Raw genomic sequence first — 21,764 nt, forward strand, 5'->3', positions numbered from 1 at the left:
CCTGCGTTGATGCACCTGTACTGACCTCGCCTTCTGGATGATAGTGGGGTGAACAGGCAGTGGCTCGGGTGGTTGTTGTCCTTGATGATCTTTATGGCCTTCCTGTGACATCGGGTGGTGTAGGTGTCCTGGAGGGCAGGTAGTTTGCCTCCGGTGATGCGTTGTGCAGACCACACTACCCTCTGGAGAGCCTTACGGTTGTGGGCGGAGCGGTTGCCATACCAGGCGGTGATACAGCCCGAATGGATTTCAGACCATTTCAGTTTGTTGCAGAGGATCGGAGGTGTCCTGTGCGAGAGAGGCAGGCTGAGGTGGCCATGGTCAGAGTAGTACAGAAGGTGTTGTACTGTATGCTGAGGCATTGAAGAAAGTAGAGGAGGATGGATCAACGGTGAGGTATTCTGAGAGGATCCCTGTGAATATAAAATTTGTTCCAGAACTGAGGGCCTCAGTAAGGTTGGCTTACTGCATTGTGTTCATAGCAATGGTTATCAACTGTACCGCAGAGGTTGAACGTAAGTCACAGAAAATGGATGATGTGGTGGCAGCTGCAGAGAAGTACTTGGGAGTATGAAATTTGACTTCAGATGATTTACAGGGTGTGTTGAGTGGTGGCCCGTCCTCTTAGGTCATTGGCCTGGGGTATGATCAGATCGGGTTAAAGTAGTAGAATAAGGTGATGGGATTTAATGAGTATAGGGTTAGTTGGAAGGGTAATTAAAAATAAATGTATATTTTTATTGCATTCATGTAAAAAAATCAATCCGGCTCTCCTATACCATGTTGTATCACTAAGTGTAATGTACTATACTTACTTTGGGGGCGGTAATGAACCCGCCGTTAAACCTCACCAAAGAAGAAGAAGACGTCTGTGGGCGGGACTTCCTCCAGAAAGCGGTCGTTGCAGCAAATCTTTTTTTTTTTTTTTGTAAAGTAATTAACCATCTGTGGTGTCACTGTCTTGGTGTCAGTAGCTGAATTAATTGTTTCAGCATCGGAACTTGTGGTGTGTTGGCCTTGGAAAGTTATTAGAGTTTATACAGAGATACATTTTAGTACATCGCACAGTTGTGTTATGGAACTGGATAAAATGGACGAGAACGACTGGAAATACCACGGCGAGGGCAACAAAAGCCTAGTGGTTTCTCATGTTCAGGTGAGCTAGTTAGCAACAGTAGCATATGCAGCTAACTAGCTAACATTAGTACGCTTATAGCTAATAGCTAGCTGGCCAAGTTGTCTGGCGCCGTCCATGTCTAACAGTGGAAAGTTAAATATTGTTTGCTTTATTTGCTACCAGATAGTTTCCCTAGAAGTCATCTAATTCTTGTACTTTTCCACACCAGTTGCTAACTTAGCTGACAAGCTAGCCATCCAACTCAACTTAGCTGCATGTCTTTGATGCCTTGGAAGTCAAACGAGCTAGTTATCTATCTAACCTTGCTGAGTTATCAAGTGGGTTTCAGCGAATACATTTTTACTCCACCGTATTTATAAATAAGATTCACAATGTTGTTGTATCTAACAACTCTCTCTTTCCTATCCAGCACGCCAGAGTCCTTCGGCTACTGAAGTATTCTACAGAAGATGCTGAAAACTCACCTAAGGTTAGTAAAAGTTGTCCCATTAGTATGTAGACTTGTTAGTTGATAAACATTCCAACCGTAACTTGCATGGTAACAAATGTATGTCGTGGACTGGTTTATTCTGGGAAACATTTAGTGTGTTTATGGTTAATCAACAACTCAATTGGGCTCCCGAGTGGCGCAGTGGTCTAAGACACTGCAGTCCCTGGTTCGAATCCAGGCTGTATCACATCTGGCCGTGGATGGGAGTCCCGTAGGGCTGCGCACAATTGGCCCAGTGTTGTCCGGGTTTGGCCAGGGTGAAAATAATTTGTTCATAACTGATTTTCCTAGTTAAAGGTTGGATAAATAAATGAATAAACTCCTTGTGATAATTTCTAAGGAATTTGATATACATTTGGGTTTTGGAAATAAGCACGGGTGGGAGCCAGGCTAGGGTGAAGTTGGCCCTAGACGCTGATCCTGGGTCAGTTTTACATTTCATCCTCTAATGGGGAAAGGGAAGCTGATTTTTATTTTTTTTTTTAAATTTTTTATTTTACCTTTATTTAACCAGGCAAGTCAGTTAAGAACAAATTCTTATTTTCAATGACGGCCTAGGAACAGTGGGTTAACTGCCTTGTTCAGGGGCAGAACGACAGATTTGTACCTTGTCAGCTCGGGGGTTTGAATTTGCAACCTTCCGGCTACAAGTCCAATGCTCTAACCACTAGGCTACCCTGCCACCCCATCCGAGATATTTATCTTAACAAGGCCCGAAGGTCCAACTTGGAGTTAAAGGCTTTCATTGACTGCTTGTATCAACCAAGCAAGCGAAGCCGCAAACACAAGTATGCATCATCCATAGAAAAATGAACTCACTCGGGATGTCACATCAACCTAATTTCTCTTGACGGTCTGTTTCTTCTCTTCCAGACAACAGATCAAGCTTTCCGCCACATACAGAACATAGTTGACTATAGTCAAAATGTCATGAAGCCACTGCTGGGGGAGAAATTTGTCCACAATGGAGTAAGATAACCATATTGTTGCAAACAGCATGTTGCCTTTTCCCCCACTTGTTAACCGACTCCTGTAATGCCATTAGCATGGTAGTGGTGTCATGTCATGTAATTCCATTAGCATGATAGCGGTGTCATGTAATGCCATTAGCATGGTAGTGGTGTCACGTCACGCCACGCCGTTAGCGTGGTAGCGGTGTCACGCCGTTAGCGTGGTAGCGGTGTCACGCCGTTAGCCTGTGGTAGCGGTGTCACGCCGTTAGCCTGGCGCAGCGGTGTCACGCCGCTAGCCTGGCGTGGTAGCTGTTTGTTGAAATGGAAGTACTTTATTAGTTTCATATGGCAGTCAAATAGTTTAAACTTGAGGTTATCGTCAGTTCTTATTTTCCCTGATATAGGTTCATGATATAGATTAATTAATCAGTTATTCCATCTTGTTGCAGGAGGCTGTGAAGCTCCCATTAGACTTTGTCCGCCAGCTGTCATTGAAGGTCCAGCAGGAAAGGCCAGGTACTTGTTTTCTTTACTTTATTATCACGGTTTGACATATTTCAGGTTTTATCATGAAATGTCATTTCCTCCTCCACTGTGTTGTGGAATATGTCATTTCCTCCTCCACTGTGTTGTGGAATATGTCATTTCCTCCTCCACTGTGTTGTGGAATATGTCATTTCCTCCTCCACTGTGTTGTGGAATAGGTCATTTCCTCCTCCACTGTGTTGTGGAATAGGTCATTTCCTCCTCCACTGTGTTGTGGAATATGTCATTTCCTCCTCCACTGTGTTGTGGAATATGTCACTTCCTCCTCCACTGTGTTGTGGAATATGTCATTTCCTCCTCCACTGTGTTGTGGAATATGTCATTTCCTCCTCCACTGTGTTGTGGAATATGTCATTTCCTCCTCCACTGTGTTGTGGAATATGTCATTTCCTCCTCCACTGTGTTGTGGAATATGTCATTTTCTCCTCCACTGTGTTGTGGAATATGTCACTTCCTCCTCCACTGTGTTGTGGAATATGTCATTTCCTCCTCCACTGTGTTGTGGAATATGTCATTTCCTCCTCCACTGTGTTGTGGAATATGTCATTTCCTCCTCCACTGTGTTGTGGAATATGTCATTTCCTCCTCCACTGTGTTGTGGAATATGTCATTTCCTCCTCCACTGTGTTGTGGAATATGTCATTTTCTCCTCCACTGTGTTGTGGAATATGTCACTTCCTCCTCCACTGTGTTGTGGAATATGTCATTTTCTCCTCCACTGTGTTGTGGAATATGTCACTTCCTCCTCCACTGTGTTGTGGAATATGTCATTTTCTCCTCCACTGTGTTGTGGAATATGTCATTTCCTCCTCCACTGTGTTGTGGAAACAGTCTGCGTCCCAAAACAGAACCTTATTTCCTTCATAGTACACAGTTTTTTGATTGAAGGAGCCAAAAGAAAGGACTGCCTCCTTTGCGACTGTAGAATGTTTTTTCAGCTGATGACTATGCGTATGTCTATAGTGTGGAGGTTTCAGCTCTATGTTCTACAGTCGCAAAGGAGGCAGTCTTTTCCTCTGGCTCATTCAATCAAAAGCAGTGTACGATGAAGGAAATAGGGTGCTATTTGGGACGCACACTTATTCCACAACACGGGGAGGAGGAAATGACATAATCCACAACACGGGGAGGAGGAAATGACATATTCCACAACACGGGGAGGAGGAAATGACATATTCCACAACACGGGGAGGAGGAAATGACATATTCCACAACACGGGGAGGAGGAAATGACATAATCCACAACACGGGGAGGAGGAAATGACATTCTCCATTGAGTTTACTTTTTTTGTCCACAGCCAGGCTAAATGGGAGTCTGGTAAACCCGCCCCTAATGTCTCTGACTGTACATTTGTGTTTATAGAATGTCGTCGCCAAAGCCCGTGTGTTATGAATGTGTTATAACAACCCATCTGTCTGTGTGTTCCATGTCATGGCAGAGTCTCGCTGTGACAAAGTGATGGATACGTTGAGTGGATGTGCCTTGTGTCTGCCTAACCTCACCCAGCTCTCCTCCTGCTGCTGCTGCAGAGAACACAGACCTCCTCTCTGTATAGAGATTAAGGTACAGTCGCAGTCCTCTAGTGTCTGTATAGAGAATAAGGTACCGTATCAGTCCTCTCTGTGTAGAGTGTTAGGTACAGGTCCTCTACTTCAAGACTCTTGGAAAAGCATTCCAGGTGAAGCTGGTTGAGAGAATGCCCAGAGTGTGCAAAGCTGGCATATAAAGGCAAAGGGTGGCTCTTTTGAAAAATCTCAAATTAACACTTACATAGTTCTCATGTCTTCACTATTTATTCTACAATGTAGAAAATAGTAGAAATAAAGAAAAACCCTGGAATGAGTCGGTGGGAACTGTGTATGTCTATCAATTCAACCCAGGTGGCTGTATTGGGAAACATATGATACCGTTGCCAAAACCAGGTGAAGTTGATAATACTCAAAAGTGAAATAAACTGAACAGTACACTCACAGAAGTTTCCTAAAGAGTAAAGACATTTCAAATGTCATTATGTGTGTGTGTGTGTGTGTGTATATATATATATATATATATATATATATATATATATATATATATTACACAGTGTTGTAACTATCTCTATCAAACACAACCTTCGCCGAGTATTCCTTCCCCTTTGCCTCTTGTTTTTGATTTTCAGGGGGTGGATCAGCTTTAATATTGTGGCTCGAATGTTGCTTCTATCAAATGTAATTGTCTGCATCATTTCCAATCCCCAATATAGTTTTGGTGTGTGAATATAAACTTAATTTTATTTTTTGAATATACCTTTATTATTCCCCACAAACCCTACCACCCTTCCCCCAATTGGAGTAAACTAATGAACAATAACACCTAGGCTTCTACCTTCAGTTTATACATCTTATACACATTTTACAGACACATTCTATTTTACAGTAATTATATTTTGTTTGTTTTTAGACCTTCCTCTATTTCTGATGTCCAGTTTCTATTTTTAACTGTGCTATTTCACAATTTCTGAAACTATATACATTTTACAGATCTGTATGTTTTACATTTATTATTTGCCCCACCATTCTGCTCCATTCAACCCCTCCCATCTGTCTCTCAACACCATCCAGTCCCCTCCTTCAGCTCCATTCAACCCCTCCCATCTGTCTCTCAACACCATCCAGTCCCTTCAGCTCCATTCAACCCCTCCCATCTATCTCTCAACACCATCCAGTCCCTTCAGCTCCATTCAACCCCTCCCATCTGTCTCTCAACACCATCCAGTCCCTTCAGCTCCATTCAACCCCTCCCATCTGTCTCTCAACACCATCCAGTCCCTTCAGCTCCATTCAACACCTCCCATCTGTCTCTCAACACCATCCAGTCCCTTCAGCTCCATTCAACCCCTCCCATCTGTCTCTCAACACCATCCAGTCCCTTCAGCTCCATTCAACCCCTCCCATCTGTCTCTCAACACCATCCAGTCCCTTCAGCTCCATTCAACCCCTCCCATCTGTCTCTCAACACCATCCAGTCCCTTCAGCTCCATTCAACCCCTCCCATCCCATATATTGATTGCAAGAATTTTGTATAGTCATTTAAATAAAACGTTTTGAAGTTTTGAATCCGGTGTGGTTTTGCGTTTCATAAACCGTGTCCCATGGAATCGGTACATCAGTCTCTTCCCAACTATTTTGTCATTTATATGGCTGTAAATTTTTTGGTCCTTAGATGAAATTGGTACACTACCGTTCAAAAGTTTGGGATCACTTAGAAATGTCCTTATTTATTGAAACAATCACTATTTGTCCATTAAAATAACATTAAATTGATCAGAAATACAGGGTAGACATTGTAAATGTTGTAAATTACTATTGTAGCTAGAAACGGCTGATCTTTAATGGAATATCTACATAGGTGTACAGAGGCCCATTATCAGCAACCATCACTCCTGTGTTCCAATGGCACATTGTGTTAGCTAATCCAAGTTTATCATTTTAAAAGGCTAATTGATCATTAGAAAACCCTTTTGCAATTATGTTAGCACAGCTGAAAACAGTTGTTCTGATTAAAGAAGCAATAAAACTGGCCTTCTTTAGACTTGTTGAGTATCTGGAGCATCAGCATTTGTGGGTTATGATTACAGGCTCAAAAATGGCCAGGAACAAAGAACATTCTTCTGAAACTCATCAGTCCTATTCTTGTTCTGACAAAATGAAATCCATACAATTTGCTTCTGTTAGTGGAGTTGGAGACTGAAATGAAAACAAATGCTTAAGGTACTCCCTCGTTCAAAGTATCGTTGGGTGAATCATGACTCCATTTGTAACAGGTTTCAATACACTTTTCTTTTTTCAGTAGAATTTCTGTTGACGATTTGAAAAATAATTTGGTGCGTTTTCTTTCCCCATCTTCCATCCAGTTCACTTTATTTTACACATTCTTGAATAAGTTCCTCCATTTCTTTAGTTTTTCCTCGAGCTTATTCTGTGCCCCTTGATTTTTTTCCCACATTTTGTTATATTAAAAAAAGTCTACACACAATTTATTTTGGCAGGGTAGTCTAGTGGTTAGAGCGTTGGACTAGTAACCGGAAGGTTGCAAGTTCAAACCCCCGAGCTGACAAGGTACAACTCTGTCTTCAACTCAACTTCTGCCCTTGAACAGGCAGTTAACCCACTGTTCCTAGGCCGACATTGAAAATAAGAATTTGTTCTGACTTCCCTTGTTAAATAAAATGTAAAAAAAGTAATGACATTGGGACATTTTTGCAAAATTGATTAAAAACAGAATTACCTTATTTACATAAGTATTCAGACCCTTTGCTATGAGACTTGAAATTGAGATCAGGTGCATCCTGTTTCCATTGATCATCCTTGAGATGTTTCTACAACTTGATTGGAGTCCACTTGTGGTAAATTCAATTGATTGGACATGATTTGGAAAGGCACACATCTGTCTATATAACATCCCACAGTTGACAGTGCATGTCAGAGCAAAAACCAAGGCATGAGGTTGAAGGAATTGTCCGTTGAGCTCTAAGACAGGATTGTGTCGAGGCACAGATCCTGGGAAGGGTACCAAAACATTTCTGCAGCATTGAAGGTCCCCAAGAACACAGTGGCCTCCATCATTCTTAAATGGAAGAAGTTTCAAACCACCAAGACTCTTCCTAGAGCTGGCCACCCGGCCAAACTGAGCAATCGGGGGGAGAAGGGCCTTGGTCAGGGAGGTGACCAAGAACCCGATGGAGACTGACAGAGCTCCAGAGTTCCTCTGTGGAGATGGGAGAACCTTCCAGAAGGACAACAATCTCTGCAACAACACCAATGTTTTAAATTTTTGATTTAACCTTTAAGTAGGCAAGTCAATTATTCCTTTTAATGAGCAATTCTGCATTTTTGCTAGAGTGGCCAGACACAAGCAACTCTTAAGTAAAATGCACGTGAACGCCCGCTTGGAGTTTGGCCTTCACATGCCATATGGCAAAGATTGAACTCTTTGTCCTGAATGCCAAGCGTCACATCTGGAGGAAACCTGGCACCATCCTTACGGTGTTGGCAGCATCACGCTGTGTGGAGGATGTTGTTCAGCGACTGGGAGGCAAGTCAGGATCGAGGGAAAGAACGGAGCCAAGTACAGAGAGATCCTTGATGAGAACCTGCTCCAGAGCACTCAGGACCTCCGACTGGGGTGAAGGTTCACCTTCCAACAGGACAACGGCCCGATGTAACTTAACAAAATGTGAAACGTCAAGCGGTCTGATTTACTTTAAGGTATAAGGCACGGCATATTGTGTCTTGGGTGAGGTGTCTGTCCTCTGATATATTAATGTCTATAGGTGAGGTGTTTCTCCTCTCTATATAGGGATATTAAGGTCTATAGATGAGGTGGTTTGTTGTTAACATGAGATCAGAGGATTTTGTTTCTGTTATGAATGACCAGCTCTCCTCACTTCATAGCCACACAATGGCTGACTGAAAATGCCATTAACAACAGTAATTTTAAAAGTAGGATTTTACTGATCAGCGAGTCAAAACACAGAACTGGTTCTCAAATCAATTGATATTTCCTGGATAAACGAACTTGACAGAGTATTTGAAAGACATACCTGATGATACTCCAAGTATAATGAGTAGGTACGGCCCTGGGTTACTGAGAACAGGCTATAAGGGAAGGGTGGGTCTGGGAGCGTGGGTTTGGAAGTCATAAGAAATGGATGATTGTGTTGAGCTTGAAAAGAGACGTTTTTTTTTGGAAAACGATTAATCAAATCAACTCATCCACCAGCCACCGTTTGGCTGACTCACTTTTGTTTATTCACTCTTGTCTTGTGTTTTACAGCCCAAATGTGGATTTCTACCAGCCTCTAGACACATTACGAAAGACGTCAAGAGGAAGGTGTGCCGGTTTTGTATGCATCAACATTTCAAGGCGAGTTGATATTGTTTTGGAAATGAAACTGGAAGAACCTGTTGTACTACTGGTTGAGGGTTCTTCATCAGTAGAAATTACATGTACATTTTAATGAATGAATAGAACAAGATAATCTACATGGAACGACATGGAACCACTGGTCACTTTAATGTTGACATACTGCTTTACTCATTTCATATGTATATTCTACATTCTACTGTATTCTAGTCAATGCCACTCAGACATAGCTCATCCTAATATTTATACATTTAGACTTGTGTGTACAGTGCCTTGCGAAAGTATTCGGCCCCCTTGAACTTTGCGACCTTTTGCCACATTTCAGGCTTCAAACATAAAGATATAAAACTGTATTTTTTTGTGAAGAATCAACAACAAGTGGGACACAATCATGAAGTGGAACGACATTTATTGGATATTTCAAACTTTTTTAACAAATCAAAAACTGAAAAATTGGGCGTGCAAAATGATTCAGCCCCCTTAAGTTAATACTTTGTAGCGCCACCTTTTGCTGCGATTACAGCTGTAAGTCGCTTGGGGTACGTCTCTATCAGTTTTGCACATCGAGAGACTGACATTTTTTCCCATTCCTCCTTGCAAAACAGCTCGAGCTCAGTGAGGTTGGATGGAGAGCATTTGTGAACAGCAGTTTTCAGTTCTTTCCACAGATTCTCGATTGGATTCAGGTCTGGACTTTGACTTGGCCATTCTAACACCTGGATATGTTTATTTTTGAACCATTCCATTGTAGATTTTGCTTTATGTTTTGGATCATTGTCTTGTTGGAAGACAAATCTCCGTCCCAGTCTCAGGTCTTTTGCAGACTCCATCAGGTTTTCTTCCAGAATGGTCCTGTATTTGGCTCCATCCATCTTCCCATCAATTTTAACCATCTTCCCTGTCCCTGCTGAAGAAAAGCAGGCCCAAACCATGATGCTGCCACCACCATGGTTGACAGTGGGGATGGTGTGTTCAGGGTGTTGCTTTTACGCCAAACATAACGTTTTGCATTGTTGCCAAAAAGTTCAATTTTGGTTTCATCTGACCAGAGCACCTTCTTCCACATGTTTGGTGTGTCTCCCAGGTGGCTTGTGGCAAACTTTAAACAACACTTTTTATGGATATCTTTAAGAAATGGCTTTCTTCTTGCCACTCTTCCATAAAGGCCAGATTTGTGCAATATACGACTGATTGTTGTCCTATGGACAGAGTCTCCCACCTCAGCTGTAGATCTCTGCAGTTCATCCAGAGTGATCATGGGCCTCTTGGCTGCATCTCTGATCAGTCTTCTCCTTGTATGAGCTGAAAGTTTAGAGGGACGGCCAGGTCTTGGTAGATTTGCAGTGGTCTGATATTCCTTCCACTTCAATATTATCGCTTGCACAGTGCTCCTTGGGATGTTTAAAGCTTGGGAAATCTTTTTGTATCCAAATCCGGCTTTAAACTTCTTCACAACAGTATCTCGGACCTGTCTGGTGTGTTCCTTGTTCTTCATGATGCTCTCTGCGCTTTTAACGGGCCTCTGAGACTATCATAGTGCAGGTGCATTTATACGGAGACTTGATTACACACAGGTGGATTGTATTTATCATCATTAGTCATTTAGGTCAACATTGGATCATTCAGAGATCCTCACTGAACTTCTGGAGAGAGTTTGCTGCACTGAAAGTAAAGGGGCTGAATAATTTTGCACGCCCAATTTTTCAGTTTTTGATTTGTTAAAAAAGTTTGAAATATCCAATAAATGTCGTTCCACTTCATGATTGTGTCCCACTTGTTGTTGATTCTTCACAAAAAAATACAGTTTTATATCTTTATGATTGAAGCCTGAAATGTGGCAAAAGGTTGCAAAGTTCAAGGGGGCCGAATACTTTCGCAAGGCACTGTATATGTTGTGAATTGTTACATATTACTGCACTGTTGAAGCTAGGAACACAAGCATTTCTCTACACCCACAATAACATCTGCTAAACATGTCTGTTACAAATTAAATCTATTAATTTGCATATGTTTAATGTTACCGCTTGTTTTGACTACACCAAACAATAGAAATGGGTTTGAAATATTCTAGTAGGCATTTGTTGTGAAAGTTGACTGTTCTGGTGTAATCGGTATCTGCCCCCTGGTGGTGGGATTGTAGAATTGCACCTGATGGAGACAGATTGACTGACTGTTGTGGTCTTCTCTCTAAATAAACAGTTAGCCAATGGAAAGTGGAAACGGCTGAGCCGGTACTGTCCCTTGGACCTGTTCTCAGGGTAAGTAACAGTACCCTTCACCCCCCCCCCCCAGTTATCACTGTCCCTTGGACCTGTTCTCAGGGTAAGTAACAGTGGAGGGCTTGATATTGAACTTTTTTAGCCTCTTGTCCTTCAGATAACAGGACAGATTTTTAGCCTCTTGTCCTTCAGATAACAGGACAGATTTTAGCCTCTTGTCCTTCAGATAACAGGACAGATTTTAGCCACTTGTCCTTCAGATAACAGGACAGATTTTAGCCTCTTGTCCTTCAGATAACAGGACAGATTTTAGCCTCTTGTCCTTCAGATAACAGGACAGATTTTAGCCTCTTGTCCTTCAGATAACAGGACAGATTTTTAGCCTCTTGTCCTTCAGATAACAGGACAGATTTTAGCCTCTTGTCCTTCAGATAACAGGACAGATTTTAGCCTCTTGTCCTTCAGATAACAGGACAGATTTTAGCCTCTTGTCCTTCAGATAACAGGACAGATTTTAGCCTCTTGTCCTTCAGATAACAGGACAGATTTTTAGCTTCTTGTCCTTCAGATAACAGGACAGATTTTTAGCCTCTTGTCCTTCAGATAACAGGACAGATTTTAGCCTCTTGTCCTTCAGATAACAGGACAGATTTTTAGCCTCTTGTCCTTCAGATAACAGGACAGATTTTTAGCCTCTTGTCCTTCAGATAACAGGACAGATTTTTAGCCACTTGTCCTTCAGATAACAGGACAGATTTTTAGCCTCTTGTCCTTCAGATAACAGGACAGATTTTTAGCCTCTTGTCCTTCAGATAACAGGACAGATTTTTAGCTTCTTGTCCTTCAGATAACAGGACAGATTTTTAGCCACTTGTCCTTCAGATAACAGGACAGATTTTTAGCCTCTTGTCCTTCAGATAACAGGACAGATTTTTAGCCACTTGTCCTTCAGATAACAGGACAGATTTTTAGCCACTTGTCCTTCAGATAACAGGACAGATTTTTAGCCTCTTGTCCTTCAGATAACAGGACAGATTTTTAGCCACTTGTCCTTCAGATAACAGGACAGATTTTTAGCCACTTGTCCTTCAGATAACAGGACAGATTTTTAGCCTCTTGTCCTTCAGATAACAGGACAGATTTTTAGCCTCTTGTCCTTCAGATAACAGGACAGATTTGTAGCCTCTTGTCCTTCAGATAACAGGACAGATTTTAGCCTCTTGTCCTTCAGATAACAGGACAGATTTTTAGCCTCTTGTCCTTCAGATAACAGGACAGATTTTTAGCCTCTTGTCCTTCAGATAACAGGACAGATTTTTAGCCTCTTGTCCTTCAGATAACAGGACAGATTTTAGCCTCTTGTCCTTCAGATAACAGGACAGATTTTTAGCCTCTTGTCCCGACAACAACAACAAAAAGGTCCGGAACCACGTCGGCGAAAAGTTAGACTGAAATGAGTGAAGTAAGAAAGTAACAGTCTACGTTTTTCCATAGACTATCCGTAGACTATCCGTAGACTATCCATAGACTGACAATGTTGAGTCATTGACAAAAGATATTTAGGGGAGCCAAATGTTTTCTAGTAGCGTATTCCTCTCTGGTGGTGCTCTGGTACTATAGAGATGTGTAGTAGTCTAGGTCTGATCTGTGGTAGCAGCGTGCAGATAGAGCAAGTGACAGTCAAGGAGCCTCGCTGGCTGTTTGTCTTGTGATGGTTGTATGGTCTTCATGAGTGGTTTAATAGACCAGGTCATATTCACTGAGTGGTTTAATAGACCAGGTCATATCCACTGAGTGGTTTAATAGACCAGGTCATATCCACTGAGTGGTTTAATAGACCAGGTCATATCCACTGAGTGGTTTAATAGACCAGGTCATATCCACTGAGTGGTTTAATAGACCAGGTCATATACACTGAGGGGTTTAATAGACCAGGTCATATACACTGAGTGGTTTAATAGACCAGGTCATATTCATATCCACTGAGTGGTTTAATAGACCAGGTCATATCCACTGAGGGGTTTAATAGACCAGGTCATATCCACTGAGTGGTTTAATAGACCAGGTCATATCCACTGAGTGGTTTAATAGACCAGGTCATATACACTGAGTGGTTTAATAGACCAGGTCATATTCACTGAGTGGTTTAATAGACCAGGTCATATCCACTGAGTGGTTTAATAGACCAGGTCATATTCACTGAGTGGTTTAATAGACCAGGTCATATTCATATCCACTGAGTGGTTTAATAGACCAGGTCATATTCATATCCACTGAGGGGTTTAATAGACCAGGTCATATACACTGAGTGGTTTAATAGACCAGGTCATATTCATATCCACTGAGTGGTTTAATAGACCAGGTCATATACACTGAGTGGTTTAATAGACCAGGTCATATTCATATCCACTGAGTGGTTTAATAGACCAGGTCATATACACTGAGTGGTTTAATAGACCAGGTCATATTCATATACACTGAGTGGTTTAATAGACCAGGTCATATTCATATTCACTGAGTGGTTTAATAGACCAGGTCATATTCACTGAGTGGTTTAATAGACCAGGTCATATCCACTGAGTGGTTTAATAGACCAGGTCATATCCACTGAGTGGTTTAATAGACCAGGTCATATACACTGAGTGGTTTAATAGACCAGGTCATATCCACTGAGTGGTTTAATAGACCAGGTCATATACACTGAGTGGTTTAATAGACCAGGTCATATCCACTGAGGGGTTTAATAGACCAGGTCATATCCACTGAGGGGTTTAATAGACCAGGTCATATTCACTGAGTGGTTTAATAGACCAGGTCATATCCACTGAGTGGTTTAATAGACCAGGTCATATTCATATCAACTGAGGGGTTTAATAGACCAGGTCATATTCATATCAACTGAGTGGTTTAATAGACCAGGTCATATTCACTGAGTGGTTTAATAGACCAGGTCATATTCACTGAGTGGTTTAATAGACCAGGTCATATTCATATACACTGAGTGGTTTAATAGACCAGGTCATATTCATATCCACTGAGTGGTTTAATAGACCAGGTCATATACACTGAGTGGTTTAATAGACCAGGTCATATACACTGAGTGGTTTAATAGACCAGGTCATATCCACTGAGTGGTTTAATAGACCAGGTCATATACACTGAGTGGTTTAATAGACCAGGTCATATCCACTGAGTGGTTTAATAGACCAGGTCATATACACTGAGTGGTTTAATAGACCAGGTCATATTCATATCAACTGAGGGGTTTAATAGACCAGGTCATATTCACTGAGTGGTTTAATAGACCAGGTCATATTCACTGAGTGGTTTAATAGACCAGGTCATATTCATATTCACTGAGTGGTTTAATAGACCAGGTCATATTCACTGAGTGGTTTAATAGACCAGGTCATATTCACTGAGTGGTTTAATAGACCAGGTCATATCCACTGAGTGGTTTAATAGACCAGGTCATATCCACTGAGTGGTTTAATAGACCAGGTCATATCCACTGAGTGGTTTAATAGACCAGGTCATATTCATATCCACTGAGTGGTTTAATAGACCAGGTCATATTCATACCCACTGAGTGGTTTAATAGACCAGGTCATATACACTGAGGGGTTTAATAGACCAGGTCATATACACTGAGGGGTTTAATAGACCAGGTCATATTCACTGAGTGGTTTAATAGACCAGGTCATATCAACTGAGGGGTTTAATAGACCAGGTCATATTCATTGAGTGGTTTAATAGACCAGGTCATATACACTGAGGGGTTTAATAGACCAGGTCATATACACTGAGTGGTTTAATAGACCAGGTCATATCCACTGAGTGGTTTAATAGACCAGGTCATATCCACTGAGTGGTTTAATAGACCAGGTCATATCCACTGAGTGGTTTAATAGACCAGGTCATATCCACTGAGGGGTTTAATAGACCAGGTCATATCCACTGAGTGGTTTAATAGACCAGGTCATATACACTGAGTGGTTTAATAGACCAGGTCATATTCATATCCACTGAGTGGTTTAATAGACCAGGTCATATACACTGAGTGGTTTAATAGACCAGGTCATATTCATATACACTGAGTGGTTTAATAGACAAGGTCATATTCATATCCACTGAGTGGTTTAATAGACCAGGTCATATTCACTGAGTGGTTTAATAGACCAGGTCATATACACTGAGTGGTTTAATAGACCAGGTCATATCCACTGAGTGGTTTAATAGACCAGGTCATATCCACTGAGGGGTTTAATAGACCAGGTCATATCCACTGAGTGGTTTAATAGACCAGGTCATATCCATATCCACTGAGGGGTTTAATAGACCAGGTCATATTCACTGAGTGGTTTAATAGACCAGGTCATATCCACTGAGTGGTTTAATAGACCAGGTCATATTCATATCAACTGAGGGGTTTAATAGACCAGGTCATATTCATATCAACTGAGTGGTTTAATAGACCAGGTCATATTCACTGAGTGGTTTAATAGACCAGGTCATATTCACTGAGTGGTTTAATAGACCAGGTCATATTCATATACACTGAGTGGTTTAATAGACCAGGTCATATTCATATCCACTGAGTGGTTTAATAGACCAGGTCATATACACTGAGTGGTTTAATAGACCAGGTCATATCCACTGAGTGGTTTAATAGACCAGGTCATATACACTGAGTGGTTTAATAGACCAGGTCATATCCACTGAGTGGTTTAATAGACCAGGTCATATACACTGAGTGGTTTAATAGACCAGGTCATATTCATATCAACTGAGGGGTTTAATAGACCAGGTCATATTCACTGAGTGGTTTAATAGACCAGGTCATATTCACTGAGTGGTTTAATAGACCAGGTCATATTCACTGAGGGGTTTAATAGACCAGGTCATATTCATATACACTGAGTGGTTTAATAGACCAGGTCATATCCACTGAGTGGTTTAATAGACCAGGTCATATACACTGAGTGGTTTAATAGACCAGGTCATATACACTGAGTGGTTTAATAGACCAGGTCATATTCATATACACTGAGTGGTTTAATAGACCAGGTCATATTCATATTCACTGAGTGGTTTAATAGACCAGGTCATATTCACTGAGTGGTTTAATAGACCAGGTCATATCCACTGAGTGGTTTAATAGACCAGGTCATATCCACTGAGTGGTTTAATAGACCAGGTCATATACACTGAGTGGTTTAATAGACCAGGTCATATCCACTGAGTGGTTTAATAGACCAGGTCATATACACTGAGTGGTTTAATAGACCAGGTCATATCCACTGAGGGGTTTAATAGACCAGGTCATATCCACTGAGGGGTTTAATAGACCAGGTCATATTCACTGAGTGGTTTAATAGACCAGGTCATATCCACTGAGTGGTTTAATAGACCAGGTCATATTCATATCAACTGAGGGGTTTAATAGACCAGGTCATATTCATATCAACTGAGTGGTTTAATAGACCAGGTCATATTCACTGAGTGGTTTAATAGACCAGGTCATATTCACTGAGTGGTTTAATAGACCAGGTCATATTCATATACACTGAGTGGTTTAATAGACCAGGTCATATTCATATCCACTGAGTGGTTTAATAGACCAGGTCATATACACTGAGTGGTTTAATAGACCAGGTCATATACACTGAGTGGTTTAATAGACCAGGTCATATCCACTGAGTGGTTTAATAGACCAGGTCATATACACTGAGTGGTTTAATAGACCAGGTCATATCCACTGAGTGGTTTAATAGACCAGGTCATATACACTGAGTGGTTTAATAGACCAGGTCATATTCATATCAACTGAGGGGTTTAATAGACCAGGTCATATTCACTGAGTGGTTTAATAGACCAGGTCATATTCACTGAGTGGTTTAATAGACCAGGTCATATTCATATTCACTGAGTGGTTTAATAGACCAGGTCATATTCACTGAGTGGTTTAATAGACCAGGTCATATTCACTGAGTGGTTTAATAGACCAGGTCATATCCACTGAGTGGTTTAATAGACCAGGTCATATCCACTGAGTGGTTTAATAGACCAGGTCATATCCACTGAGTGGTTTAATAGACCAGGTCATATTCATATCCACTGAGTGGTTTAATAGACCAGGTCATATTCATACCCACTGAGTGGTTTAATAGACCAGGTCATATACACTGAGGGGTTTAATAGACCAGGTCATATACACTGAGGGGTTTAATAGACCAGGTCATATTCACTGAGTGGTTTAATAGACCAGGTCATATCAACTGAGGGGTTTAATAGACCAGGTCATATTCATTGAGTGGTTTAATAGACCAGGTCATATACACTGAGGGGTTTAATAGACCAGGTCATATACACTGAGTGGTTTAATAGACCAGGTCATATCCACTGAGTGGTTTAATAGACCAGGTCATATCCACTGAGTGGTTTAATAGACCAGGTCATATCCACTGAGTGGTTTAATAGACCAGGTCATATCCACTGAGGGGTTTAATAGACCAGGTCATATCCACTGAGTGGTTTAATAGACCAGGTCATATACACTGAGTGGTTTAATAGACCAGGTCATATTCATATCCACTGAGTGGTTTAATAGACCAGGTCATATACACTGAGTGGTTTAATAGACCAGGTCATATTCATATACACTGAGTGGTTTAATAGACAAGGTCATATTCATATCCACTGAGTGGTTTAATAGACCAGGTCATATTCACTGAGTGGTTTAATAGACCAGGTCATATACACTGAGTGGTTTAATAGACCAGGTCATATCCACTGAGTGGTTTAATAGACCAGGTCATATCCACTGAGGGGTTTAATAGACCAGGTCATATCCACTGAGTGGTTTAATAGACCAGGTCATATCCATATCCACTGAGGGGTTTAATAGACCAGGTCATATTCACTGAGTGGTTTAATAGACCAGGTCATATCCACTGAGTGGTTTAATAGACCAGGTCATATTCATATCAACTGAGGGGTTTAATAGACCAGGTCATATTCATATCAACTGAGTGGTTTAATAGACCAGGTCATATTCACTGAGTGGTTTAATAGACCAGGTCATATTCACTGAGTGGTTTAATAGACCAGGTCATATTCATATACACTGAGTGGTTTAATAGACCAGGTCATATTCATATCCACTGAGTGGTTTAATAGACCAGGTCATATACACTGAGTGGTTTAATAGACCAGGTCATATCCACTGAGTGGTTTAATAGACCAGGTCATATACACTGAGTGGTTTAATAGACCAGGTCATATCCACTGAGTGGTTTAATAGACCAGGTCATATACACTGAGTGGTTTAATAGACCAGGTCATATTCATATCAACTGAGGGGTTTAATAGACCAGGTCATATTCACTGAGTGGTTTAATAGACCAGGTCTGAGTGGTTTAATAGACCAGGTCATATCATATTCACTGAGTGGTTTAATAGACCAGGTTTAATAGACCAGGTCATATTCACTGAGTGGTTTAATAGACCAGGTCATATCCACTGAGTGGTTTAATAGACCAGGTCATATCCACTGAGTGGTTTAATAGACCAGGTCATATCCACTGAGTGGTTTAATAGACCAGGTCATATTCATATCCACTGAGTGGTTTAATAGACCAGGTCATATTCATACCCACTGAGTGGTTTAATAGACCAGGTCATATACACAGGGGTTTAATAGACCAGTGGTTTAATAGACCAGGTCATATTCACTGAGTGGTTTAATAGACCAGGTCATATCAACTGAGGGGTTTAATAGACCAGGTCATATTCATTGAGTGGTTTAATAGACCAGGTCATATTCACTGAGTGGTTTAATAGACCAGGTCATATTCACTGAGTGGTTTAATAGACACTGAGGTCATATTCACTGAGGGGTTTAATAGACCAGGTCATATCATATACACTGAGTGGTTTAATAGACCAGGTCATATCCACTGAGTGGTTTAATAGGTCATATACACTGAGTGGTTTAATAGACCATATCCACTGAGGGGTTTAATAGACCAGGTCATACCCACTGAGTGGTTTAATAGACCAGGTCATATCCACTGAGTGGTTTAATAGACCAGGTCATATCCACTGAGTGGTTTAATAGACCAGGTCATATCCATATCCACTGAGGGGTTTAATAGACCAGGTCATATTCACTGAGTGGTTTAATAGACCAGGTCATATCCACTGAGTGGTTTAATAGACCAGGTCATATTCATATCAACTGAGGGGTTTAATAGACCAGGTCATATTCATATCAACTGAGTGGTTTAATAGACCAGGTCATATTCACTGAGTGGTTTAATAGACCAGGTCATATTCACTGAGTGGTTTAATAGACCAGGTCATATTCATATACACTGAGTGGTTTAATAGACCAGGTCATATTCATATCCACTGAGTGGTTTAATAGACCAGGTCATATACACTGAGTGGTTTAATAGACCAGGTCATATCCACTGAGTGGTTTAATAGACCAGGTCATATACACTGAGTGGTTTAATAGACCAGGTCATATCCACTGAGTGGTTTAATAGACCAGGTCATATACACTGAGTGGTTTAATAGACCAGGTCATATTCATATCAACTGAGGGGTTTAATAGACCAGGTCATATTCACTGAGTGGTTTAATAGACCAGGTCATATTCACTGAGTGGTTTAATAGACCAGGTCATATTCACTGAGTGGTTTAATAGACCAGGTCATATTCACTGAGTGGTTTAATAGACCAGGTCATATTCACTGAGTGGTTTAATAGACCAGGTCATATTCATATTCACTGAGGGGTTTAATAGACCAGGTCATATTCACTGAGTGGTTTAATAGACCAGGTCATATCCACTGAGTGGTTTAATAGACCAGGTCATATTCATATCCACTGAGTGGTTTAATAGACCAGGTCATATTCATACCCACTGAGTGGTTTAATAGACCAGGTCATATCCACTGAGGGGTTTAATAGACCAGGTCATATACACTGAGGGGTTTAATAGACCAGGTCATATCCACTGAGGGGTTTAATAGACCAGGTCATATTCACTGAGTGGTTTAATAGACCAGGTCATATCCACTGAGTGGTTTAATAGACCAGGTCATATTCATATTCACTGAGTGGTTTAATAGGCCAGGTCATATCCATATACACTGAGTGGTTTAATAGACCAGGTCATATACACTGAGGGGTTTAATAGACCAGGTCATATACACTGAGGGGTTTAATAGACCAGGTCATATACACTGAGGGGTTTAATAGACCAGGTCATATACACTGAGGGGTTTAATAGACCAGGTCATATCCACTGAGTGGTTTAATAGACCAGGTCATATCCACTGAGTGGTTTAATAGACCAGGTCATATTCACTGAGTGGTTTAATAGACCAGGTCATATCCATATACACTGAGTGGTTTAATAGACCAGGTCATATACACTGAGTGGTTTAATAGACCAGGTCATATACACTGAGGGGTTTAATAGACCAGGTCATATACACTGAGGGGTTTAATAGACCAGGTCATATACACTGAGGGGTTTAATAGACCAGGTCATATCCACTGAGTGGTTTAATAGACCAGGTCATATCCACTGAGTGGTTTAATAGACCAGGTCATATCCACTGAGTGGTTTAATAGACCAGGTCATATCCACTGAGTGGTTTAATAGACCAGGTCATATCCACTGAGGGGTTTAATAGACCAGGTCATATTCATATCCACTGAGGGGTTTAATAGAACAGGTCATATCCACTGAGTGGTTTAATAGACCAGGTCTTATTCACTGAGTGGTTTAATAGACCAGGTCATATCCACTGAGGGGTTTAATAGAACAGGTCATATCCACTGAGGGGTTTAATAGAACAGGTCATATCCACTGAGTGGTTTAATAGAACCGGTCATATTCACTGAGTGGTTTAATAGAACAGGTCATATCCACTGAGGGGTTTAATAGAACAGGTCATATCCACTGAGTGGTTTAATAGACCAGGTCATATTCACTGAGTGGTTTAATAGACCAGGTCATATACATTGAGTGGTTTAATAGACCAGGTCATATCCACTGAGTGGTTTAATAGACCAGGTCATATTCATATCCACTGAGTGGTTTAATAGACCAGGTCATATCCACTGAGTGGTTTAATAGACCAGGTCATATACACTGAGTGGTTTAATAGACCAGGTCATATACACTGAGGGGTTTAATAGAACAGGTCATATACACTGAGGGGTTTAATAGACCAGGTCATATACACTGAGTGGTTTAATAGAACAGGTCATATCCACTGAGTGGTTTAATAGACCAGGTCATATCCACTGAGTGGTTTAATAGACCAGGTCATATCCACTGAGTGGTTTAATAGACCAGGTCATATCCACTGAGTGGTTTAATAGACCAGGTCATATCCACTGAGGGGTTTAATAGACCAGGTCATATTCATATCCACTGAGGGGTTTAATAGAACAGGTCATATCCACTGAGTGGTTTAATAGACCAGGTCTT

At 41.1% G+C, this 21,764-nt stretch overlaps 1 protein-coding gene across 1 annotated transcript in view; it reads left to right on the forward strand.

Moving 5' to 3' along the window:
* Positions 1–871: 871 nt before the first annotated feature.
* Positions 872–21,764, forward strand: part of LOC139369957 (inositol-pentakisphosphate 2-kinase-like) — a 36,653-nt gene continuing 15,760 nt past the window's right edge. The window contains exons 1-7 of the mRNA XM_071109241.1: positions 872–1,156; positions 1,548–1,607; positions 2,502–2,597; positions 3,031–3,097; positions 4,567–4,691; positions 8,943–9,032; positions 11,232–11,290. Of these exons, the coding sequence (XP_070965342.1) occupies positions 1,076–1,156; positions 1,548–1,607; positions 2,502–2,597; positions 3,031–3,097; positions 4,567–4,691; positions 8,943–9,032; positions 11,232–11,290 (578 nt within the window). The 5' untranslated portion in view covers positions 872–1,075. The remainder of the gene's footprint in view (positions 1,157–1,547; positions 1,608–2,501; positions 2,598–3,030; positions 3,098–4,566; positions 4,692–8,942; positions 9,033–11,231; positions 11,291–21,764) is intronic.

The sequence above is a fragment of the Oncorhynchus clarkii genome, chromosome 17 (genome assembly GCF_045791955.1).
Source record: "Oncorhynchus clarkii lewisi isolate Uvic-CL-2024 chromosome 17, UVic_Ocla_1.0, whole genome shotgun sequence".
Taxonomy (NCBI): Eukaryota; Metazoa; Chordata; class Actinopteri; order Salmoniformes; family Salmonidae; genus Oncorhynchus; species Oncorhynchus clarkii.